Consider the following 25,610-nt stretch of genomic DNA (forward strand, 5'->3'; position numbering starts at 1 on the left):
GCATGTTTACAGAGAAGAGAAAAGCCAAGAAACTTGTTAAGCAATTTTTTTTTGCAAGATAATAAGAAAGAATGTAGGATCATAGGAGAAATGTCATCCTGATTATCATTAAATGGGGCAGAAAAAAATGAAATAGTTTAATTAATTAATAAGTACTGTGTAATAAGTATCAAGCACTATTTGCCTATCAACTCATGGTCACACTTCCTTTTTCTCAAAATCTGAGGAATCTGGTAGCATTTTTGTGACTAATACATTTCATTGAAAGGCATAAGCTTTTATTACCTGTAGCTCATTTCTATGTATATTGCAAAGGCTTAGGTCTTTTAATATAAATTGTTAGTCAAAAAAAGGGCTGTCTGACACATTTTGATTTTGGGCTACTGTAGATTAAAACTGGCTTTACTTTTCCCACTTCCTTTGTTCCCTGCTCATTTTCCTACCAGTTTTATCACATAATGGCTGGCTTGCCTATTTCCCTAGAGACGGTGCTGAGTTTTGTGGATGACATAATCTCTGGAGCGAAATCGCCTTGTGCGATGCCAGCCCAGGTGCCTGACAAGTTATCTACAACCATTTCCTTGATAATTCGTTGTCTGGAATCTGACACTATGTACATGTAAGTTACAATGACAATAATAGATTATTTTTTTTGCCCTCTTTGAGCTGATAAAATAATAGCCTCCACATACCTTATAAACTTTGTGGGGATAGTGGTGGGGGACAGTCTTCATCAGATTTATTTTGAGCAGGAGCAATACATTTGATGAACACTTCATCAGATTTATTTTGAATCTTTGCTTATTTTGTTGGCAAGATGTTTTAAAGTCTTAAGATTGAGCAATGGAACTTTTATAGATTTTCTATCTTATAACTTCCAGGAAAGAAAGAGCAAACTGGAGATGGCTCTGCTTTTAGCAATGACTGCAGTGAAATAAAGAACTAGCCCATCTCTTTGTAATTCCTCTCTAAACAAGAGAGATTTGAGATTGCCCACAAATGCTCCAGACAGTTGTTCCTCATGAGGAGACTGCAAGATCATGGTCTCTCATGGGTTTAAAGTTCTGGGAGTTGAAGGAGGGTCATCTTTGCTCAGACTGTTGGCAGCACCTTTAAGGACAATGAGTTCGCCTGCTTCCTTTTCTAATCACTTTTGGAAATTCCTTGCTAACTGCTTTTCAGTTATGAGGAATCTTTGGATCAACAAGGTTTGGACAGCCCCAGTTTCCTTCAATCCATAATGAAAGGAATTTTAAATATAAGTGGAATAAACAGCAAGAGGTACTATAACATTGATTCTGGAAAGTTACTAATGGATAATTTTCCAGATGAATTTGAAATAAGATTTTGAAATTAAAGATACCATTAAAGGAGAAGAACACTTAAATTTGACTAAAACAGAAGGAAGCAAAATACCTTGACACTGCATATATTGAGGAATATTTGTGGAAATACCATACAATAAAATAAATGCATTAATTCTAAGTGAATCTAGGGGTCAGCTTCCTAGGTAAACCAGACTAGAAAGATGAGTAGATGAGCTAAATCTACTTTATTGTAAGGCTAACAGCACATCTGAAAGTTCCTGCTGCCACTTTTAACTGCTTGGTCCATTAGGTTAGGTCCGTTGTATGTTTTTTTTTTCCTCTGATCGTTAAGCCACTGGGGACTCTTGCCTCTCTTTTCTGATCGTTTCCTAGGCAGCTTCTTTCCCCCTACTCCTTCCCCAAGGTCATTCCCAAATTCCCAAGGTCATTATACTAGGTGATAATCCAGTTGGTTCTTTATAAGATACATCTGGTTATGTTATCCATTCTATTTCCAGGTTCACACTTTGGGGTGTGGATAACACCGGGAGACGCTCAAGGTCAAGTGATGTGACAGTGAAGACTCCTTGTCCAGTCGTGGATGATATCAAGGCCCAAGGTAACTTTATGAGTTTGTAAGTAAGGCACAACTTTCCATCAATAGGAAACACAAAAGCAAAAACAAAAAAGCTTTCACTTAGAAGAATAATGGCTTATTTTAAACAAAATTGTTCTTCGGGTGACAAGCTTATTCTTCCACCCACGAATATTAGAGGTATATTGAATCTTATGTAATTATTTTTAAAAAAAATCTGTGAAAATGTTTGCTTTTTTGTATCCAGTGACATATAGTAAATTTGATCATTTCCCAAGGCAATAGAGCCAAATGCTTTTACATACATAACAAAATTATGAACACACTGAATTCTTTGAATAGGAAGAAATTTCATTCCTTTGGGAATTTTGGCTTTAATATTTCCTTATTATTTATGCAGGAATACCCATTTATTTTCAGCTCTAAAAGAAGACTAGAAGAAATGAATATGTTTATATTAATTGATATCAAGTGTTTTTAATATTGTGAATTAATGAAGTAGAAATTGTAAGCATATTCTATGAGCAGCTGAATCAGCTGGTGTGGAATTTGCAAAAAGAAGGAAAGGAGAGGAAGGAAGACAAAGGGGAGGGGCAGGGCAGAGCAGGGCAAGGCGTATCCAAGCTCTGCAGTTGGTATCATCCACAAACTTGATCAGTTGAAAAAACACAAATCCCTGCATTGATCTTTGAAGACCTCCTTAGTTACTTTCCTCCACTGAGAATTTCCCATTTATTTCTACTTTTTGCTTTCTCTTTTTTTAACTAGTTAGCAATCCAGAAAATGACAGGTCCTCTTATCTCATTAACTGCTATATTTACTCCAGAGGCAAGATTTACCTTTGCAGAATCCACTTAGTTTTCTTCAGCAAGGCTTGCTTTAGTTGTTTTTCCTTTTATCATTTTTACCAATTTGCCCAGAAGAGACGCTAAGCAGAACAACTTACTTTTTTTTTTTTTAATTTGATTTATATGCCGCCCTTCTCCGGAGACTCAGGGCCGCTTACAATGCACTAAGCAATAGCCTTCATTCTTTTGTATATTTATACAAAGTCAGCTTATTGCCCCCACAACTGGGTCCTCAATTTACCTACCTTAGAAAGGATGGAAGGCTGAGTCAACCTTGAGCCTTGGAGAGATTCGAACCAGCAGTAAATTGCAGGCAGCTGTGTTAATAACAGGGTGCTGGGGTTTGGACACTTGAAAGTGCTGGAAAGAACTCCATGGAAGACACATGATCCCTTTCACACTTTTGTCTGTAATGTAAAAGATCATATGATCCATGACATGAACATGGTGAAGCCATGACATCTGAGATTTTCTTTGTTGTTCTTTTCCAATTATGAGTTATTTTCTTGTAGAGTTCTGCATGTTGATGTGCTGTTGGTCAGACCTGTATTTGCCTTCTCAGTGACAATTTAGCCTCAGCCTGTCACTTTTTTCTAATTCTGTGAATCTGTGATCTCTTAATTTTATCTCAGTGCAACCTCTCTGAACCTTAGGATCAGCAATTGGATATACAGTATTAGGGCCCAAAATGTTTTAAGGAAGCAGATGCCTTGAGAGCTGTAGGCTGAAAACTGATTATGCATCAATTGCATTTAGGCTCTGAAAAAAATTATTTTTCCTAGTTTGGCTGAGAGAAGTCTGAAAGTTCAGCTTACCGCTATTTATATTGCTTCATTAAGTTATTAAATTGGGTTGTAATGCAGATAATAAACCAAATGTAACTAATCAAGGTGAAGGTTCGCTCTTCACCTTGCATGAATAGACAAAGTGACTGCCTCACCTAGCCTCATTCAAAGGTGTTAGAGAAAGCTTATCATTTATTAACCAGAACCATGTACAGAAGCCTTATACAGCCATATTTTATCCATTCTTTTTCCCCCAATCCAGAAATAGCTGATAAGATCTACAACCTCTTTAATGGCTACACTAGTGGAAAAGAGCAACAAACAGCTTATAATACCTTGCTGGATTTGGGCTCCCCAAGTCTTCATCGGGTCCTCTATCACTACAATCAGCACTATGAAAGCTTTGGGGAGTTTACTTGGCGCTGTGAGGATGAACTGGGACCTCGGTAAGATGCTCCTCCCTCCCTCCCCTCCCCTCCCCTTCCCTGCCTTTCCTTTCTCATATTTCTGAAATTGCTATTGTAATCTTACTTATTCGTTTGTTTTTCACATTTCTGTAATACCCATCTCCCTCAAAGAGGGTTTTGAGTGGTGTACAATTAAATATTGATATATAAAACAATATACTGTATATAAAACTTAAAAAAATAAAAATAAATTAAGAGGAGGCAAGAGATTTAAATTAGTTAAAAGTCTTGAACAAGTAGTTACATTATTGTCAAAGTCGATGCATTCAGATTTATGTTGACCTCATGTGCCATTCTAATGAGACTTGGCTCACTCAGAGCATTACAGGAATGAGGAGACCATTTCCATAACACTGCCAAGATGCTGCAGGGGTATGGTCACCAGCAGCCCTATGATCTCAGCTTGCCTAACCATGAGTCAAATGATCATGACATGCTGAGCAACTAGGACCATTCAAAAGGAATTGTTTTCCAGCTCTCACAGTCTCTAAAGGATCATAATAAAACTTAGAAATCAGGTGATGGAGCCTCTACTTCTAGGCAGGTGATAGGCTATGTGATTGTCAAGATCTATTATTTGCAAATTCTTGCTTAACCAGGAGGGTGGATCATTGCTCCACTTTTTACATTTTTCTCTTTCATACTAGTGTTTTTCTCCTCCAGCTCGAGACAAACATTCCCTTCCACCCCAAATTGCTGCAAGAGGAAATCATGTTCATAAGAGAGTACCCATTATACTTTTGCCTTTGATCAAGCATGTTCACAGGTTTTTGTATTGCTTCAGTTAATTGAATTGTTGTGACACAAAAGAACTCGGTGTTTATGTTGCAGAAAATGAAACCCTCAAACAGAATTAAATTCTTTCAGGGTCAAACTTAGTGAGCAGATAAGGATCTGAAATTGTATATCTCTTCTCCTCATTCTTTGCAAAATAAAGGTGATTGTTATGGAATTTCCCTGTCTGTTACTCTTCCAACAATCTAGGATAAATTAGATTTTGTTTTCAGATGGAAATTGATCTCCACCCTTATTTTAAATTCAAATGGAGCAAAGAGCTCTACATATACGGGTCATGCACATAGCCAATTTGTTATGCTTTCTCCAGAATTAGGAGGAACTATATTGGCGTAAATCATGCTGCCCCTGAATGTTTCTCTGAAACGTGCTATGCTATGCCACTCTTCTTACAGCTCTAGCCTGCAACCCCATAAAATTGGTTGGCTATCTTCTCATCAAAAATTCCTTTCCTGACCAATATCATCAAGTACAGGAAAAGCTGCCCTTAGTTATCCCACAAAATGTATTTCAGGGCAGTACTTTACTTCCTGGGTGCTCTGCCTTTTTTGCCAATGTATGGTCTCACTATCAATCACTAGTTGGATGCAAAGTGCCAGACTCATCTGTCTCTCTTGCCTGCCTTCTAGCAGCTGTTTGGATTTGTGTAGTCCAGTGCAGCTTCTGCATAAGTATTGATGAAGAGCCAGAGTTCAAGAAAGAAGTTTTGGGATGCCTCAGTGTTTCACGTTCATGATTCTCATTACAATGTATTGCTGTCCGATATGCCATATCCAAACCCACTACCCTTGCATTGTTTCTTTCTGCAGAAAAGCTGGTCTTATCCTTTCCCAGCTTGGGGATCTAAGTGGCTGGTGCCACAGCCTTTTACAAGAGCCCAAAATCAGTCTTCAGCGCACAACGCTCAAATTCCTTGCCTGCCGCTACAGTGAGATCAAGCCATATGGATTCAATTGGCTGGAGCTGAGTCGTGACCTGAAGAAAACATGTGAGGAGCAGATGCTGAATGTTCTTTACAATGACTATGGAGACAAAGACAACTGAGCAGGCTCGCGGAAAGACATCAAAAGAACTTCCTCAGAATTGGGAAGACGGGGAGTTTATAGGAGCAGGTTGTTGAGGTTTTTACATGGATATTCAACACACCAGATAGATATCTAATGATAGCGCTGCTTACAGAGAGAGAGAGAGAATGTTTATTTCTGTTGACTTAGTTGATTTCACATGGTACAAAGCTTTCCTATCTTTGCAAGTGATGTGATACCTAGTGTGGTTATGGGAGATGTTATCTTTGGAATGAGGGAATTGCTCTGCTTATTTTACCAAGATATTCCTTAGTCTTGTGTGGGGAGGTATTACTGCATGTGTGTGATCCACCACAAAAAACACTCCTAGAACAGCAACCTGTTCTACTCTACACAAGTAACGCCACTGATACAAGGACATACACAGATGCACATGAAATAAAACAGAATAACCAAAGCTAACAAAATTCTAAACAATCAGCAACAGGAAGAAGAATGCAAGCATGTTTAAAGGAAAGGATAAAATACATAGAATGAATTAACTAAATATCTTCCATAGAAAAGTTCCTTTATGTGATGTCTGCCTCATTTCCTTTTATAGCAGCCGTTCCTTTGTTATTTCACTTTTGAATTTCTTCCTAGGGTAGTCAGAGCATTTCTTCTTGCAATTCCCATTTGGATATGCATCACTGAGACACGTTACAGTTTCATGAAAGATTTCAAAGATGCCAAACGGCCGAGACCACAACATAGTTTAGGAGCTTCCATAGCTTCCAATGCTTCCGATGAAACAAATACTAAAATCATAGCATCAAAACTCAATTTTGTCATTAGGAAATCCAAATAAAAGAAAGTACAGAAGTTGAAGTTGTTTGATAGGGGAACCAATCATTTATATTGGGAGCAAAATAAGATGTAAATTTAAAATAAAATTTAGAGTATCTTAACCCACAGCCATCCAGCCTGCACCAGCAGTTATTAAGACTTGATTGCAATTAGTGCAATAACGTAAGTGGGAAGAAAAGTGCATCCATGGTTGTAGAGGTAGAAATTAAGAAGCAATTGATCTAATAGGTTTGCTACATTTGGAACAAGGCTTTGCCATCTGTATTATGCTGTTTCGGTCAGTTTCTGTACACTCGGCATTTTGTTACCAGGATATATAATTAGATTTATAATTTACAAATGTATGAATATGTGGTGAACTTCCTTGCAGCTGCTGCTGCTGAGCCAGAAAGCAGTTGGCAGTGGGGGTCTGTGATTTGCTGAAGAGCTTCACCTATGTTTGGCTGCTACAGCCAAGTCTTTCTTTCACCTCTTCAAGAGTCATTTAAACCAGGTGTCTCTGCCATCCAAACAGTTGGTCCTTGTTGAACATGCCCACAAAGGAGATGATAACAGGAAATCTTAGAGCCAGGCAGTGTCCAGTAAGATTAATGTCCAGTTATTCTAGAAACCTACCTGTCCATTTCTGGGGTTTCTTGTTGCCTTGTACATACTCTGCAAATATTCTGAGCCAAGAACTTCTCAGGGAAATTGAGCTAGAGAAACCTTTATCTGCACCAGGTAAAAATGATCTTCAGGAACATAGCTAGAATCATAAGATGAGCCATGAATAAACTCAGCTCAGCAATTTTTTATTTGCCAATGGTAACAAAAGAACCCCCCCTCCCCCAAAGGTGAGAGCTGTAATTACGGAAGCTTTCAACTCCTGAGAAAGGCAACATACTCCAATAGGAATGAGGGAACCTCAAACAGTTGGCTCTATTCCAACTCTATTGGAAAAGGCTTTGGCTTCCTCTCATTCCATCACAATCTAAAGCTTCTTTCAAAATATTTGGAAACTTGGTAATTATGTACATATATGTTCTGCCCATCAATATTTGCCTATCCTAAGGATACTTTCAGATTACAAATATCTGAATATACTTCTAAAATGTAGAGTCTATCTTAGACTATATTGCAGAACATGGTCTGAAAAAATGTGCATTTTTAAAATCTTCCTTGTTAAATTATTAGTTTATTAAAGGACTCTGGAGTTAGAAGCAATGTTTTAGCAGAAAAAAAGGCTGCATTTATTATTCCCTCTTGCAGTGTTCCTCAAACTCAGGAACTTTAAGATGGGACTTCAACTCCCAGAATACCCAGCATATTTAATATCTTAAAAGTTGCTGAAATTGAGGACCACTTCCTTACTGCCTTGCTGTGCACCCATTCGTGGTTGTGACTTCCCACAGTTCTTCTTCATTAAAAACTATCCAATCATGAAGAATTCTAAAAGTAGACTCCTTAAAATATGGGATTTCTTTTTCAAGCCCATGCAGAGGTCTAAAAATACCAGGATGATTTAATGAATAGTAAATAGATGCTGTGCTTGCACCAGACTTAAGTATGCTTCATGACCAGTTTCAAGCATGCACAGCTCACCTTATCTAATTTGGCTCTGAACATAGAATTAGTGAGGTAGCAACATCCATGCTTAGGAGGAAATGTTGTTTTCTTCTTATGGAAAGTAATGCTGAGAGACTAATCACTAAAAATTGTCAGAGGGAAATCCCTTATTTGTTTGTGACTGCCATTCTGAATGCAAATGGAACATATATTGCCTGTGGTCTAACAAAGATGGTAGACGCGCTCTTTGTATTACATTCTCCTATTAGCTCAACAATAAGCAAAGGGGAATGGAAACAGAATTTTAGCCCTTAAGGTATTCACTTTTTATATGCCAAAAATATTGGTAATGGGTTTCCAGCTGAATGCTCTGAAATATGACAACCAATTGCTTATTTCTGTTGAATATTTTCAACTAAAGATGTTTACGCCCTTAAAAAAGCCTTAGTCAATGAAACATGTTTAAAAGTGCTACATTTCTGATGACTACCACTTTCTGATGATTGTAGAGGGAGAAAGGGGTGGGTGTTTTTAGATGGTGCAGATGCTTTTTGCTTAATTCCACCAATGTCAGGAAGATGTATAGGCCAATGCATCTGGAGAGCACTGAGTTGGGAAAGCAAACAAGCAAATAAGCCACTAAACATGGTAACCCAAATTTTTGATACAAGCACATGTGGAACTGCTTGAAATAGAAGAGCCTCTCTCTCCTTCCAATGCCTTGTACCGTTCTTTTTGCCAGTGGTTTTTTTTCCATTTACCTTCCAAATCCTGGCTCCCAAAATGCTACAGCCATTTGGTTATATTGAACAACAGTTTCCTTTAATTTGTCTCATATCTCAGTGTAAGAGAGCCGAGGTGGTGCAGTTGACTGCTAGTTGCAGTTCAGCAGTTCAAATCTCACCGGCTCAAGGTTGACTCAGCCTTCCATCCTTCCGAGGTGGGTAAAATGAGGACCCAGATTGTTGGGGGCAATATGCTGACTCTGTAAACCGCTTAGAGAGGGCTGTAAAAGCAGTATATAAGTCTAAGTGCTATTGCTATTGCTATTAGGGTTTCCTTGCTACAGAATTCTTCTTTTCTACATGCAGGTTTCATGTTTGAATTAGTGGAATATTACCCTTATTTTTACACATACTTTGCACACCTAGACGCAAAAACACATTCACTAATTGCAGGCACCATTAGATTTGTAATGCATAACAACATTGAAATCAGAATATCCTTTTAAAAATCTGCATTTTATTTAATAAGAAACAAAAATTCAGTCATGTTCTTTCACAGTTTTGCTTCATTGTACCCTGGGTGATAGTTTTATTTTTGTTTTTTAATAGTGCCGCTTGCTTCAGATTGCTCCAAGTCAAACAATTATGCTCAATCATCCTATGAACAAGGGATCCTTGATCTAACTTTGCCTTCTCTCTGCCTGAGGAAAAAGGACTAAGAAAGGACAACTGCTATCTCAAACTATATTTTTCCAATTGACAGATGTGAGGTTTACCAGCCTTGATATGGTACTATTCATTGAAATCATATCCTTTAACTTGGGCCATGGACCATATATAAAAGAAGAAAGCAAAAGCTACCTAAACTCATTGAGTATCTAAGAGGATTTCGGGAATCTTCCTGATTCTTGAAACTTTTGGACAAGAAGATTTTGTTCCAACTATTAATGTACTTATATTTACTGTGTTGTGAAATAAAAGAGGACATTTAGGATACTGACCTACAAATGTAGACGTTCATAGGATTGTTTTGTTATTGAGCCGGTTTTAAAAGCCCTTCATTTTGCTATATTTTTATTATTTTAGGATGAAAGAATGGAATCAAATTGAACTTTTCCTATTATCCTTTCAAGATTTTATACTGTGTATTAGCCTAGTTATCTTTTACTTGTTGTGCAGTTAATATGATCGATTTCATGCCTTCCCCAAATTCAGTATGATTCTCACTTTTTTGATGCTTGAACTCTAACTCAAAAGTTTTGCTACTCTTCTGTAAAGATTGCAGTTGGCAGAAGTGTTTTGAAACAGCAGTGTTATTGTTATTCTTTAAAAGATTTCAAAACCATCATTATTACACACTGTAAAATTCAGATGAACTGAACATCTAACTGAATATTAAATGGCACTGTTAGTAATTTGTGAGATTGAGGAATTACAATGTCTGTTTATTTTTCATACCAATTGATGTCATCTCCATACCCTCCAAAAATTATCGTTATTTTTGCTTTCAAACTCTGCAACCTCATCTGAGCTTGCAGAGATACATCCTCACATTTTTATATAGATAAGTTATTAGGATCAAAGGTGCACTTAGCAGTTTGAAATAATTCTCCACTTCTAAAACATTTTGAGCTGAATTATATTACCCTGATTTTGCAATGGTATCCTATACACTATCATTACTGAAATCTACTTTTTCTGGCTTCCCACAAAATCAAGAATTTTAGCATTACATGGTCACTTTCCCCCAAAGTTACTGTTATTTCACCTTTGCACATCTTCCCTATTGATTAGTATCAAATCAAGGATAACTGATCTTCTTCAGTCCTCTAAAAGATAAATTTCTTATCTAAATGTCAGAAAATTTCTGAAAAGTCCCTGCTTGGCACAGACTGAATTGTAACAATTGTCAGTGTTTGAATTACTATATACCTCTTGAAATACTTTTTGGAAAGCAGCTGCACTGCCTCTTTAATTGGAGGCACCACCACACTGCTTTTATTTGTTCCTAAAGTGACTTTAATGTGATGCTTTCTGCAGCATTGCCTAGTTAATTAATCTTGGTTTTCTGAGCATGATTAGATAGTTTTAAGCCATAGTGCAATTTTCTCCCTTTCCCTTGCTTCTATTCCTTTTGAACAAATGATATCCTTAAATTGTTACATTTCAGACAGTGGAATCGCATCTGTTATACTTATTTGCCGTTCTGTACTTAGATGTCAAATGCATCTTATTTCCTGAACTCTGAGGATCATTATATAGACAATGAAGACTATGTTCTTAATGAACCAATATATTTTCTGGGTTTTTTTGGGGGGGGGGGGGTTGGAATAGTTCAAGAAGCTCCATTTCAGCAACAATCTCATTTTCTACAGCACACAAGTGTTTACCTGAGGTCCTTCAGAATTTCCATTTCCATTCCTTACTAGATCCAGTTTAAATTGGCCTCCAATCCATTTTGCCCTGCTTTGGTCAAATACATTCTTTAACCTGAGGTGTTACCGATTTGTTTCCAGTAATTCCCCCATTCTGATCATTCAAACAACACCCCAAATCTCTTCTATCAATATAATCTGCATAGCACTTTCTCAATTTGTGCTATTCCTGTCTTTCTTTCTGGTTCTCTTCCATGGACTGGGTGGACAGATGAGAACACCACCTGGCCCCAGGGCTGTGAGTTTCTCTCTGAAATTGATGCTGCCCTCTTGTTGTAATAAAGCATATCTCTCTATCTCTCTGAGATTTTCAAAATCTAGTTGGCATTATTATAATTATTCTTTGGAGCACCATTTATCCTTGTATCTATCAACAGAAAGAGAAAAACATATATTAATAAGTCTCAAAAACTTGCTTTTTTTGTTTTGCTTTGAGTCCTTTAATACTTGGAGATTGAACACTACTTGAGTCAACAGTTCTGCTCAACAAATCTTAATTTCAGTGCTTTTTAATACCAAATCACCAAAACATTGCTACTGATTGCTACTGCAGTCATGTGAGCTTCATTTTCAACATTCCATGACAGTTTCCCAGCCAGTCCCTGAATACCTTACTCCCTCCCCATTCAGCAACAAGCAATTGACTCATAATGTGGCTCTTAAAGAAGCAACAACAAACAACAAAGGTGTATGAAGAAAAATCTTGGAATTTTTATTGCTTTACATATGTTCTCTTTCTCTGGCACACAAACATGTATATTTATATCCCATCTTTGTTCAAGAACTCAAGCACATGCATAGTGCTCCATCCTCTTCTTGTGGCTACAGATGGAATATAAACTGGATCTTTCTGGTATCAGTCAAATACATTAGCCACTGTACCTTAGCTTTTGCCCATTCTGTTTCATTTTAACTGCTTCCTACTCTGAATGTCTGATTTACTTTGGCCACATCATGTGTGTAAATTCATTGGAGGAAGTAATAATGCTAGTAATAATTAGTAGAATAAAAAGAAGTGACAAGAAAATAACACACTGGCTTGATAACATCAAATCTGTGACAAGGTTGAACATCCAACAATTGAAAGAAGCTGTCTTCGCAGGGTAGCATGGAAAACGCGTGCCTATAAAGTCATGCAATGGGTCGAATGCAATGAAATGGTTAAAACAACAAAACTCTGAATGTAGATTGGCCCTTCCTTTGGCCAACATAGTTCAGACAAATCAGTCCTGGCCGAGCCCTCAAGAGGTCATTTGATCCTATTTTTAAACTGTCTCTGATAGCTTCTTACAAATCAGTGTAGAACTGACAGGGAGTCTGAATTCTGAGGTGAGAATACCAATGTACAACATTGTGGTAAAAAAAAATAGTTCAATTAAAATAAAATATCAGCATAATGGAAAGCGGGGACATCATGTCAAAAGATGACACCAATCATTGGGATGTGTCAAGGAGGAGGAATGAAGGCTGAAAGGGCTGCACATCTCCAGAATCACAAGGAAAGGTACAGAATAAGGAGCCAAAAAAATGGAGTAGGAAAGGTAAAATCAACCCAAGAATATGTGGCAAACACTAATTTTTATGAGTTCATCAATACCTGTCTTCAACAACAAGGCCTCAACAGAGAAAGAGCAAGGCAAAATGCACAATGCATTATTTCTGCTGATGTTGGTGCCATGGCCAAAGTCTCTCCTCACTGTCATGTGTTCCTATTCCCTGGAGAAACTGCCCATTTCTGCTGAATGAAAGGTCAGGAAAGGCAATTTGCAACCTCTACCTAATTAACACCTCAATTTATATATCAATGAAGAACCTGTTGCAAATTAGTTCAGAAAGAACATCAGACAATAAAATGACCTCTTCCAAATGATATCCTTTGGGTGCCCAGAAGATCCTTACAATTGAGGAATGGATGGAATCCTTCTGTGATTATTCAAGGCAAAAACCATCATTACATCAGACATTTAATGCCAGGCCCCAATCAGCAAGTCAAATTTATTCAAATTTACTTCATGGATCCAATGTAGAATTGAAAATGGGTATACACCATAATAATGGAATTCAATGTGAGATTATTGAATTATTCAAAATAACAGGGAGGGAGGGAGGGAGGGGGAAGGAAGGAAGGAAGGAAGGAAGGAAGGAAGGAAGGAAGGGTTTCTGATACTTCCAGTCAGCTTCCTACAAGGAAACTCAAAAGGAGAAGCCAGCAGAATCTGTAAATAAGAATCTGTAATCTCTAATCTGTTCATACTGTTTTATGACCATGCATGGTCAATTCTATTTCTTGGTTTAGGTAAGGAAATATCTCTGAAACAATGACCCAACAGGGCATGAGTTATCTAGTATCTTCTACATCTCTTACTTCTGGATCTTACTGTCATGCATTGAGCTTGATCCTCTATTTGTCTGTCTTCCAGGGCCTCCTTTAAGCTTATCAACAGCAATGGTCACTTGCTGCTTCATCCTTGAACACTTTCTTCAAAAACTGCTATAATTTAGCATTTGCTGCAAAGATATATCAGGTTTTCAGGCAGGAAACATTACAATTTCAGATTCTTCTCTATTCATCTTCACCTTTTCTTTTGATAGCACCAAACAAGGCTTCTCTTCATTCTTGTTGTATTTTACAGGTTTTTATCTTAGCCAATACCAACTATTGCTATAAGGGGGGAAATAGTTAAAGAACTTCCCCTTCAACTCCCCTGCCAAACTTCTGTTAGTTCAAACTCTGTGAGCTTCCTCCTTGAAAGCAAACTGCTTTATATTTTGTAATTTCTGCATGCTCAGGAGAAAGCAATCAGACCTTCATTCTCAGCAGGCTATCAGCAGCTCTCCAGACACACACCTTGTAATAAGAAGCTTTCCTAGATATTATTTTTCACAGCTCAGTGCACAGTCCCTCAGAACATACAGCTTCTCTGCTCAAGCTACTTTTTTCCTCTGGGCAATGCTATGAGAACTGTTGTGGTGGTGGGTTAAAGGGATTGCAATAAACTGTGATAATGCCTTTACACAGAGGAGAACACTGCTAGGATCAAAGAACATCTAAGCTCTAGAACATTGGGAAAATCCCAATGCAAGGGCATGAAATTCATGCACAGATTACCATTAGGAGAATCGGGTACAGATGTCTTACAGCTTCGGTGAAGACTCTAGAATGGTGAATCTGACTACATAGGACATAAATAGGTTTGCAATGTGATGCTTTCAGACATATAAATTAGTTTACCTCAATATGCTATGATCCTTGAAATAACTAGTCATCAAGCAGCCTGGTTATATATGTACAACCAACACAAGAACGCAAGTACACATCTGAATTACGACTGATAAGTAAGGGTAAGGGAATTTCAGGTCTTTTAGGTCTGAATTGCTATTAAGTATTAAGACTAAACACACCTAACAATATAGGTGCCATCTACAATTTTAATGTCAACACTAGGCTATAGCTGAGAGCACTGACTTTATCAGAATTGTAATATTCACAAGGTAATTTCCTCCATCTTGTAATTAACAGATATTAATAGATTAACAGAGTTGGAAGGGACTTTGTAGGTCATCTAGTCCAATCCCCACCCAAGCAGGAAACCCTACACCATTTCTGACAGATAGCAGTCCAGTCTCTTCCTGAAAGTTTCCAGTGATGAAATTCCCACAACTTCTGAGGGCAAGCTGTTCCTTTGGTTGATTGCTTTCACTGTCAGAAAAATTCTCCTTATTTCCAGGTTGAATCTCTCCTTGTTCAGTTTCCATTCATTATTCCGTCTGGCCCTCAGGTGCTTTGGAAAATAGCTTGACCCCTCCTCTCTGTAGCCTCAAATATTGGAACACTGCTATCATGTCTCCCCTGGTCCTTCTGTTCATTAGACTAGCCTCCAGTCCCCTAATCACCTTTGTTGCTCTTCTCTGCACTTTCTAGAGTCTCAACATCTTTCTTTAGTGTGGTAACCAAAACTGGATGCAGTATTCTAGGTGTGGTCCTACTAAGGCTTTAGAGTAGTCCAAGACATTGGTAGATCTCCAAGTTGGTGGGGGGGCGGGCGGGAGGGCATGCTGTGCAAGTCCATGCTGCAATTTGCACCTACCATCTCCAGCTGCTACAACGTAACACATAGGGCAAATTAGCCACTATAAATTAATGGTATAGTACATTGTAGGGTAAGTGTGCACTTTAGAAAGAGAGTCCAATTACTTCACAAGGCCAATTGTAAAAACATGACTAGAGAAGAATTCTGGCTAAGTCCTGTGTTCCCCCAGTGAGCCAAACAAGAAAAATAACACCTCTTGATAGCAAGTGTAACATTTGGCCTCAGTCTCTGACAGCCATTTAATACTGCACTATTTCCAGCAAAACTCTTTGTTATTAAATATTAAAGTGAAAACAGAATATATGTATTATAATCTGTATAATGTATGTATATGTGTGTTCAGTGAGGCACAATACCAATATGACCATTGTACAGTAAACGAACATTTCATTTTGGGGGGAACTATTTAAGGCAGCTCTCTTTTCAATATTATTTTGGGCTTTTCTTCCTTGGTTCCTCTTGGGAACAAATTTCTGCCCATGTGAAACTTTATATGTTGGATTTCCAAGAACTTCCAAGATTTCCAAGAACTTCCATATGTTAATTCCAAGGACTGAAGTGTAAATCAGCCATTGAATTATTTCTTTCACTAGCAAAGGCAAATCTCTAGCACAGCAGGGTTATATTTAATTTCAGGGACAACATATTGATATGTATAAATTATTTTTGCCGAACTACTGTCCTAGACAACTCGTGCTGATATGGATTTTTTTTCTTAGAAATGCTGTTCATTTCACATCAAAGGTAACAAGATGGAGAAAGACACGGATGGATCAGTAGATTATTTAATTTTATAGATTTTTATAAAAAATAATCATCAAATACAAAACAAAAACAAAAAATAGTAGCAGCCTCCACTGTGAATAAAGCTGTCCTTCTAAAAGGGGACGTGATGTGCTATGTTGCTAAAGGCAATCCCGTATTCTCATACTGTAAAAATGAGCAATTCACTAAAATGACCTTTCCTCAATTGATATTTTCAATCAGCTCTAGTGCAGGAATGTAATAAATCTTTGTCCTCAATGCTCTATTCACAGAATAGTCTTCAGCACCTAATTTGAGATAATTAGCTAGTTTAATGCTATTTTAAGCAATAAGGAAAACCATCCAGTCAGTGGGTGAAAGGCAGCCAATCTGTGACATCTGTAACATTTGATAGGGCTTGGAGCTGAACTTCAGAAACTCAGGCAGTATCATAGGACGTCACTGAGGTGTCAAAGACACAGCAGTTGGGAGTACAGATTACATCTTGCCCCAAATACCAGAAAATGACCAATTTCTTATGACCAATCCTTAAAGTATCTCTACCACTATGGGTTAAACTAGAGTAATGCTTAGCCAAGATGAACTTTGCACTTGTTCCTTACTGAGCAGCCCCCAGTGTTTCCTAAAAAAACACTTTGGATGACCACTGCATCCTCTAGAACAGGGGTGTCAAACTCAAGGCCCACCGGGTGTTTAAATCTGGTCCGTGGGGCCACCCTGGAAACAAAGAGGGACCTCTGTGCCTCTGCTAGTGAAAATGGGGCTTGGGACCTCCTGAGCTCTGTTTTCTCTGGCAGAGGGTTGCAAGAGGCCATCGCAGCCTAAAATGTAGCTTGAGAGCCCACTTTCACTGGGAGAGCACTTGGGTCACACACAACATGAGTGACGTCGAGCTGGCCATGCCCACCCTGGCCACAACCACCCTGCCCTCCCCCCGAGGTCAAACACAACCCTGATATGGTCCTCAATGAAATCAGTTTGACACCCTTGCTCTAGAACAGTGGTTCTCAACCTGTGGGTCGGGACCCCTTTGGGGGTCGAATGACCCTTTCACAGGGGTCGCCTAAGACCATCTGAAAACACATATTTTCAATGGTTTTAGGAATAATTTTATGGTTGGGGGTCACCACAACATGAGGAACTGTATTAAAGGGTCGCGGCATTAGGAAGGTTGAGACCCACTGCTCTAGAATGACCTGGCAAGCAGCATTAATAGGGGAGAGGAGATTAAGCCTTTCTCTGGATTCCCTCCCCCCAACAAGGTCTTTCTCTCCATTGTGCTGGTGATAAAGGGAATCTTGTTTCTCATAACATCATTTCAAATGAAACACAAAGTGAATAAAAGGGGTTGTGCTGCTGTGGAAATCACCATCCCATTCAATCTCATTTCACCCTCTGGAGAGAGTACCAATATAATATGAGTTCCTAAATATATATGCTTCATCCATACATAACCAATAAATAAAGATATACCTCTTTACATTTTTTTTATCTGAAAAACTTATTTTTAAAAAAGGAAATGTTTGATTTGTAGAGGTGATTGGAACTTTCCCAATTAAAATTGTGTGCTGTGGTGGCCGACATCTGGTGTACATACTACAAACAGTGACATGCTTGCATAATTCTAGAGGGCCTATGGATTTTTCTGGGTTAGACATCAATGCTTCTCTGCCCTTAAATGATTTCCCCTTCATATATGCATTGCATATTAGTGAACACAAATCCAGGCAGTAGAATTTATTCCAGATTACCTAACAGTGCAATCACATTTCAAACATCTGTTTCTACTGAGATGCAGATTATAAATCTCTGGGTCAAATAAGAGAAGACATAATTTGATATTTTAAGAAATTTATCATTGACTGCAGAAGTAGGTAACTTCAAGCACTTTCTCTCTCTGCTAGCGTTCCCAACTGTACTTTGCTTGGAGAAGGCAACTGTTGTAGAACCATAGCAATTCCTTGTGAACCCAAATAGATGGTTGCAAGTCACATAGAACTTTCCATATCGTGAACATCTCAGTATGTTCAGGTCCTTGAACCCATTAAGCCATGTTAACCAAATAGTATTCCTGTGAGCTTTTAAAGTGTCATACTTGGGTTAATTTAGCATTCAAACATCTTTTAAAATTGTAGATGGGCCAGAAAGAGATGAAATTACCCCATTATCCGTACAAATGTCATCATTCCCAGATGAAGACTAAAATGAGGCAATTAAGGTGTCAGACTCAAGGGATGCATGATAAATTTTGGTATAGATTTTATACCAGGTTGACATTTTTATACTATAATTCAAAACCTCTTTTTTTAAAAAAAAAAACCACAAGAAGAACCCTATTGTAATTCTGCATCACGAAGTAAATACTAAATGTGCTAGACAGTGTCTGATCAGCTAAACTTCTAATTTCTGAATGTTGATGTAAAGTTTCCTTTATAGGCTTATATTAAAAAAATGTGGAAGCATACTTTGAATACCCATGATGAGGCCATATATACAATGAGCAAAATCAAGCAGTAACACTTTCCCTGAATTGCATCTCTTCAGGCTATTATTCCCTGAAGACATACAATCTTTCTACATCAACGTACAAAATTGGCTAAAAGATTGTTAGTAAACAACACTGTCCTTTATCCTTCCCTTTTCTGACCTGCAAGAAGAGGAAGTACAAGTTCTGTGTGAAAGGTAGTTTACTCTTCAAACAGTATAACCACAAAAAGACTTAAAATAAGATGTGGAAGCTGATGGGAACCAAGAGAAAAGAATTACAAAAGTATGTGGAAGTCTGCTAATGGAATTATGCAGAAGAATGCTAAATGAAATTAAGAAGTCACAAAGGCAAACAAAAATCACATAAAATAATGACTGCTGCAAAATTACAGATGAAAGATACTGTATAATATGCATATGGAGAAAAACAAAAGGAATAAATGGGCTAACGGGCTAGATAAAATTGGACTATTGAAACAGTTGCAGTAAGATTTTGGAATTCATTATAATGAATACACAGTTAATGAGAAATAGACTCTTTTATTAGAAGGCAAAAGAAAGATAAACAATATCATGATTTCAAAAACTGGACACTAGAGGGGACTAAAGTTTTTGGGTAGAGGAAAGATTTACAAGCCTGTAAAATGTTGCAACATGTTGTAACAATAATAAAATATTGAAGGAGACTTTTGAATAATGGAATCAGAAAATGGTAGCCACAATATCAACTATATCAGTAATGATGGCTACTTTCATGGATATATTATGTCCAAAATATGTTACTGAAGAAATGACAGATGTAGAACAAAGTTTATATGACCCAATAGAGATAGCATCTCAAGTAGATTTACAACTGACGGGTCAAGAGAATGATCTAGAAAAGGATGTTTCACTGGATCTACAAAACACACTGGTTGAGGTTTTAAAATTTAAAAGGGAAATACAAATGACAAACCAAGAGAGTGACTTGGAGTGAGTGGATTTTGTTTTCCTACTTGACTTACAAAACAGGCTTGTTAAAACCTTAAACAACTCTTAGCAATCAGACAAAGAATAAATGAAGAGAAATCAAATCCAACAATATTAGAACTAAACTAAAAATTAGAATTGTTTGAAGTAAAAGGAAGGAACATAAGATTCAAGAACAAGGTTACACCTCTAGTAACACTTTATACACTTAGTGTTGACATGAGGATTGAAAATATGGTGTTTTATGGATTTGGTTATAGATAAGATATAGATGGTATATGGGATGAAGAGATAAATGTTTATAGCCTCAGAGTGGATTAAGAATTATTACATTTCTTTATACTTGTGATGAAGGTTGGAAGACATTTCTTTATATATTTTTCTCTTTATTATATTCTTTATTACATTTTTCTTTTTTTGCACTTTTTACTTCTTTCTATTCATTTTCTGTCTTTTAGTTTGTATTAGAAATTATTATAATCAAAATTCTTAATGAAATCACATATATCTTGAAATATAAATAGTAGTGTTCCAAGAAGAAAAATGATAAAAAAAAGGCTATCATAAATACTCACAGTTGAAAAAGGGTAAAAAATGCAAGTATAGGTGGTATAAATCTTAAAACACAGGTGTAGTTTGCCTACAGAATGGCTGGCTCATTTAATGGGAAGGCTGCATCTGAGTTTGATAAATGGATGCATGTTGTTATTACTACTTTCCTTCAAGGAAAGAATAGCAAGACTGAGTAACACATTTATGGTGGGATTTATTAAGTGTATTTGGGAAAATGTTTTGGAGAATTCTAATTGAAAAGCTAGGAGACACAACAATAAGCAATCCAGCTTTATGCTAGGCAAGCAGTGAGCAACCAGCTTTTATCAGGCCATTAAGAAATGCATAAATATGAAACAGAAACACATAAAAAAGAAATACATTATACACTGATTTAGAGAAAGTATCTAATAAAGTGAATACATTTAAATCATGGATGATTTGAAAGTTGATTGGTGAATGTGGTAAGAGGAGTGATGAAAGAAAAGTATGTGTCAGAATAAACGGGCTGGTGACTCATTCTTCTTTTACTATATTTATGGATAATTGTACTGTATAAGGAATCCTTGAAGTGTATTGGTTGGCAACATGTTTGAAAGTTTTGCAGCAAATGTTAGGTGAGTAGGCTGACAGAATTAACAGCATAGATTTTAAAATGGATGCATTAACGGTCAAGGAAGCTGTGTTTAGGGCATGTTTGTTATTCATACCTAATTACTAAAATTAGACAAAGTAAATGAGTTTATGTATCTCTCTACAATGTTTACTAAAGAATGGAAAATAGATGAAAAGATGGACTTCCGGTTTGGCGCTGTGGCAATCCAGTCAGGGAAATAGCGGGGCTCTGATGAGCCCTGCGAAAACCCTGACTGTCGAGCTGCCGCCAACAGGTCTGCGGACCTACCCTGTCCTGTAGGGACAGGGGGAAAGAGAGGGACCCCTTGGACAGCCGAGAGGAACGGGCAGGTTCCTTGGGGCCGGAGGAAGCCCTCTGAGCCGGCGGCAGGGAAGCGGCAGCCATGGCGGCTGCCTCGAAGCCGGGGCCAACCAGAGAAGCTTAGTGCAGGAGGAAGAAGGAAGAGTGAAGTGTTCGGAAGCTGGGTAAGTGAGACCAAACCCAGGTGGAACAGTGCTTAAATTATGGTTATCTACAAGAGAGCCCCTAGCCTTAATTAGCGGCTATAGACCATCGGGCAAGAAGACCTAATAAAACAACCTACAGGAGGAAAAGACCCATAAATGAATTAATGCTATTATTGACTGACTTGGAATGATCATTCTTTGGAAAGTTACAAAACTTTGAAAATTTCTTTTTTCTAAATGGGAATGGATTATCTTTGAAGAGAAAAAGAGGGAAGAGGCAATAAACAGGAACTTTTTAAAATAAGGGGAAAAGACAAGCGGATAACTATACAGTAGCCAAAATGGAGAATTGCCATGACAAAGTGAAAGTGCAAATTGTGGATTGTTTGCGACTTGAAAGAGAAACTATGTGTCTTGCTATTTAAATTGGATTATTTTGGAAACAATCAAGGAGGTCTGACTCTGGAGATATCCAATCTGTCGACTGGAGGTTTTACTGATGGAAAGAAAGAAGAAATAAACTGGAACAATTAAAATTGAACTAATAGGCGCAGCAACAAAAGAAAAGGGCATGGCAACAAAAGAAGAGATGATGATGCCATATATGGAATAGATGTCACAGAAGAACTTAATTTAATAGAAAAGAATTTAATAAAATTTTTAACTTTGATAACATTAAAATTGAAAAGGAATAGTTTTGGACCGATTGGAAAAAGAAGAAATGGAATATAGTGGGTTGCAAGATAAGAAAAACAACATAGTTTGATTAAAATGAAAATATAATGTTTAATGCCTATTCAAAGTTTGAATATTGATGTGTTTTCTTTCTCTCTTTTTTCCTTTTCTTTTTTTTCTTTTTCTTTTTGTTATTCTTTTTCTCTTTCTCTTTACTGTCTCTCTTCTCTCTCTATTTCCTTTCTTACTTTTTATTTCCATTCCTTTTAAACTTTACTACATAAATATACATATACTAATTTGGTCATGAAATAAGACTACAAATGATTGAATGAGAATATGATTTTTTAAAAATGTTTTAAATCTTTAAATGAACTTTTGAATTTTAATAAGAGTTATCTATAGACTTAATAATTAGAGGAAATTGATTTTAAGGTGGATAAAAATGTTGTTTTTATAGAAAAAAAAAAGAATAAATATGAAGAGGGATGACTTTAAGGGAAATTTACAATCCAGGAGAAAATATGTGAGAAGAGACTTGTTGAAATACACGTTTAGTTAAAAATTATGGGAGAATACGCTGAAAAAGTTACTTATGTAATATGCTGTGAATCAGTTAAAATAAAACAGCAAAAATAATAGGTGCAGGAGTGGAGGTAAGCACGCTGCTAATATCAGTCGAACAAAAGATGGAGATTTGGAGGAGAATATGCTGGAAATCAGCAAAAATAAAATATGCTGGAAATCAGCCAAATAACAGTGGTAGGTTCGGAGGAGATTATGCTGGAAATCAGCCAAACAAAAGTGGGAGGTATGGAGGAGAATATGCTGTAAATCAGCCAAAATAAAAAATGCTGGAAATCAGCTAAATAATAGTAGGAGTTATGGAGGAGGATATGGATTTTGAGATAAATTGGTGTAATATGAAATGTGTAAAATTAAAGGTAAATTAATGAAGTCTAAGATTTAAAGATTTGATGAAGGGGTTTAGAGATTAAGAAATATGGATAGAATTTTGACTTATAAATTGAAATAAAAAATAGAGCTATAGTCAACTTGAAACAGATGTGTGGTGATAAAATTGTAAGGTAAATAATCAGATTAAGAGATTAGAATATTTTTTAAACTTTATGTTTTGATATTGATGCTAAAAGGTGTAATGAAGGGAGCTTGGGAAAGAACCAGATATAATTGAATTTATAAATGGATATAAAAATGAATTAAGCTTTTTTTTGGAAATTAAATTGGTGGTGATATAATAGAATGGTTCTGATTAAGATATTAGAATTTATATTAAAAAAAAATTTTATGTTATGATTTTTAATTTTAAAAGATGTAATGGGAAATTGTGAATGGAGCTTTTTAAAATTTAAGTGATTGTACCTATCTATGACTGGATCGAAACTTCGCTCTTGAAAGATATATTTTATGTTTATGTTGGAAAAAAAATAAAAAAAATATTTTTTTTAAAAAAAAGATAATAGATGAAAAGATAATGGCAAGTATTTGGTCTGTTGTGTGGAATAAACGTTTGTCAAATGTTTTGTTTAATAGGATGCTTCTACCTTCTTTGTTATTAAGGAAGTGAGAGTTCAGAATGACAGAAGAAACATCCCAGAAGAAGTCAGCAGAATAGAGCAGTGTATGACACAGAAGAAGTCAGAGTGATTTGGAAGGAGAGAAATGGATGAAGAAGTATAGTAACTGGTGTAGTTTAAAAATACATTAAGCTTTATGTGTTTTTTTCCCCTTGTATCATATGCCTTTCATTTCTTTAGGTTACTACTTGTAATGCTGCTTAGGAAATAGAGGAATGGGTATTTATATATGCCCAGTAAAAAAATCAGGAATGGCTTCTTTGTGGTACAAGTGTAGGCAGATATGACGGTCAGAGCATTCTCATACATGACTTTAACTCTGCAGTTTAGTGTGACATAATTTGGGGGGGGGAGCAATTACTGCTTCATTTAGATATTTAGAAGGGCCCCATTGGAATTCTGCTGGATTTCTGGGAATGTTCATTATATGATCCCACATTTCTAATGTAGTGTATTTCACAGCAGCATGATTTAGTTTACTATACAGCAAGTAAAAATATTATATAGATTTGTAATAAAATTATGTTTAAATATTTGCAGACAGATCACATTTCCCTCTCCACTTTGCTAAATCAAGCTCTAGAGAGGCGCACACCAATAAAACGTCAGAGCAAAGACACAGTTTAGGTGGCAAGCCATTGATGCGGCATGGAAGGTAGCCTTGAGGCTTGGTTCAGATCCAGTTTGCCAGCAGACCTGACAAGATGATACTGTATTTCAGTTCTGATGGAAAAGAAGTTGACCAAATATGGTAAGGGTGTTTCATTTTCTCGCTCTCTTCTCCACCTCTTTCTTCAAAATTTCCTTTCTCCTTTATGCACTTACACATCAAGTGCAGGACCTTTATGACCAGACTTCCCCTGAATCCTTTTCTTCAGCCTTTGCTGTCTCCTATTTATGCTTTCCCTCAAGCCTTTGTAATTTCCTCCAATTTGAGCCTTGGCAGCACAACGTGTCCTGGTGGCTGCTGCAGCGGGCTACTGATTTTCTTCTGCTGCTGGATCCCGGCAGGTGCACTCGTCCTGATCACAGCCATTGGGAAACAGAACAACCTAAAGAATTGGAAGAACAGTGGTGTTTAGGGAATAGAGGCAAAATGATGCCCAATATATTATATAGACCAGGAACTTAAAAGCAAAATAAAAAGTTCTGGCAGAACCAAAACAGAATAAAACCAAAATGGTTTCCACCCCCTATCCCAACGCTGACTTAAGATAGTTTCATTTCGTTATTCAACAAGGGCAGGAACGAAATTCTGAGCTGCTTACAGGTTCTGCTCAATTCGAGAACCTAACAGATAATATTTGCTAAAAAGCACGAGAGTTCTCTGTTATCCACTAAAGCATCTTTCTTTTCCAAATTTCCACACAAACCTAAGAAACAGTTGAGTTGGATTTAAGAATTACATTATCACAAAAGAGTTGCTTTAGTGATCACCAGATGCCATGTGCAAGGGCAAAGTAATTCCCTCAACTTTCCTCTCTTTTAGAAGAGCTTTCAAAATATGGATTTTGAAACAGGCCAGAAGCCATGCCAATTTGTGATCCTGTTTGACTGATGATGAGTGGTTGAAATTTTCTTTTTTGCATATTTCCTCAGGGCATTGGCATTTCTCTTTTTGCTATATGTTTTGATTATGAGTTTTATTCTGTGCACCACTTTGAGTTGTCTTGATTTGATGGCTTTTTAAATGTAATGAAGTGTGCACAGACCTTCCGTTCTGCCAGCACTGATGAAATCTATTAACACACTTCATGAAGCACTTCTTGTTGGACAAAACGCACCAGTTTTACGTGTGCACAATGATAAATATTCTTAGAAAAGATAATCTGTATATACCTGGCATTCCATTTATCTTCATCCACAGCCTTATATGAAATGGGAGCTCATTCAAAGCAGTATTTGAAAGAGCTGCACTGAAAAGAGATCTAGTATCACAAGGAGCAATTAAGGGAAAGCCAGAAACACTTTTGTGAGCTGGTCTCTTTGTGTGCCTCAATAGTCGATAGTTTCTTTC

At 37.0% G+C, this 25,610-nt stretch overlaps 2 protein-coding genes across 3 annotated transcripts in view; one reads left to right on the forward strand and one right to left on the reverse strand.

Moving 5' to 3' along the window:
- Positions 1 to 10,360, forward strand: part of ASTN1 (astrotactin 1) — a 220,969-nt gene extending 210,609 nt beyond the window's left edge. The window contains exons 20-24 of one of the 2 annotated variants that reach the window (XM_087890143.1): positions 484 to 619; positions 1,826 to 1,926; positions 3,798 to 3,981; positions 5,607 to 5,909; positions 9,548 to 10,360. In XM_087890143.1, the coding sequence (XP_087746269.1) occupies positions 484 to 619; positions 1,826 to 1,926; positions 3,798 to 3,981; positions 5,607 to 5,841 (656 nt within the window). In that variant the 3' untranslated portion in view covers positions 5,842 to 5,909; positions 9,548 to 10,360. The remainder of the gene's footprint in view (positions 1 to 483; positions 620 to 1,825; positions 1,927 to 3,797; positions 3,982 to 5,606; positions 5,910 to 9,547) is intronic. The other variant, XM_060690146.2, reaches the window with a different exon arrangement.
- A 5,873-nt stretch (positions 10,361 to 16,233) lies between these two features.
- The window catches only part of PAPPA2 (pappalysin 2), a 167,764-nt gene continuing 158,387 nt past the window's right edge, over positions 16,234 to 25,610 (reverse strand). The window contains exon 22 of the mRNA XM_034409739.3: positions 16,234 to 24,645. Coding sequence (XP_034265630.2) covers positions 24,571 to 24,645 — 75 coding nt within the window. The 3' untranslated portion in view covers positions 16,234 to 24,570. The remainder of the gene's footprint in view (positions 24,646 to 25,610) is intronic.

This window comes from Pantherophis guttatus, chromosome 3 (assembly GCF_059756535.1).
Source record: "Pantherophis guttatus breed Tessera chromosome 3, ASM5975653v1, whole genome shotgun sequence".
Taxonomy (NCBI): domain Eukaryota; kingdom Metazoa; phylum Chordata; class Lepidosauria; order Squamata; family Colubridae; genus Pantherophis; species Pantherophis guttatus.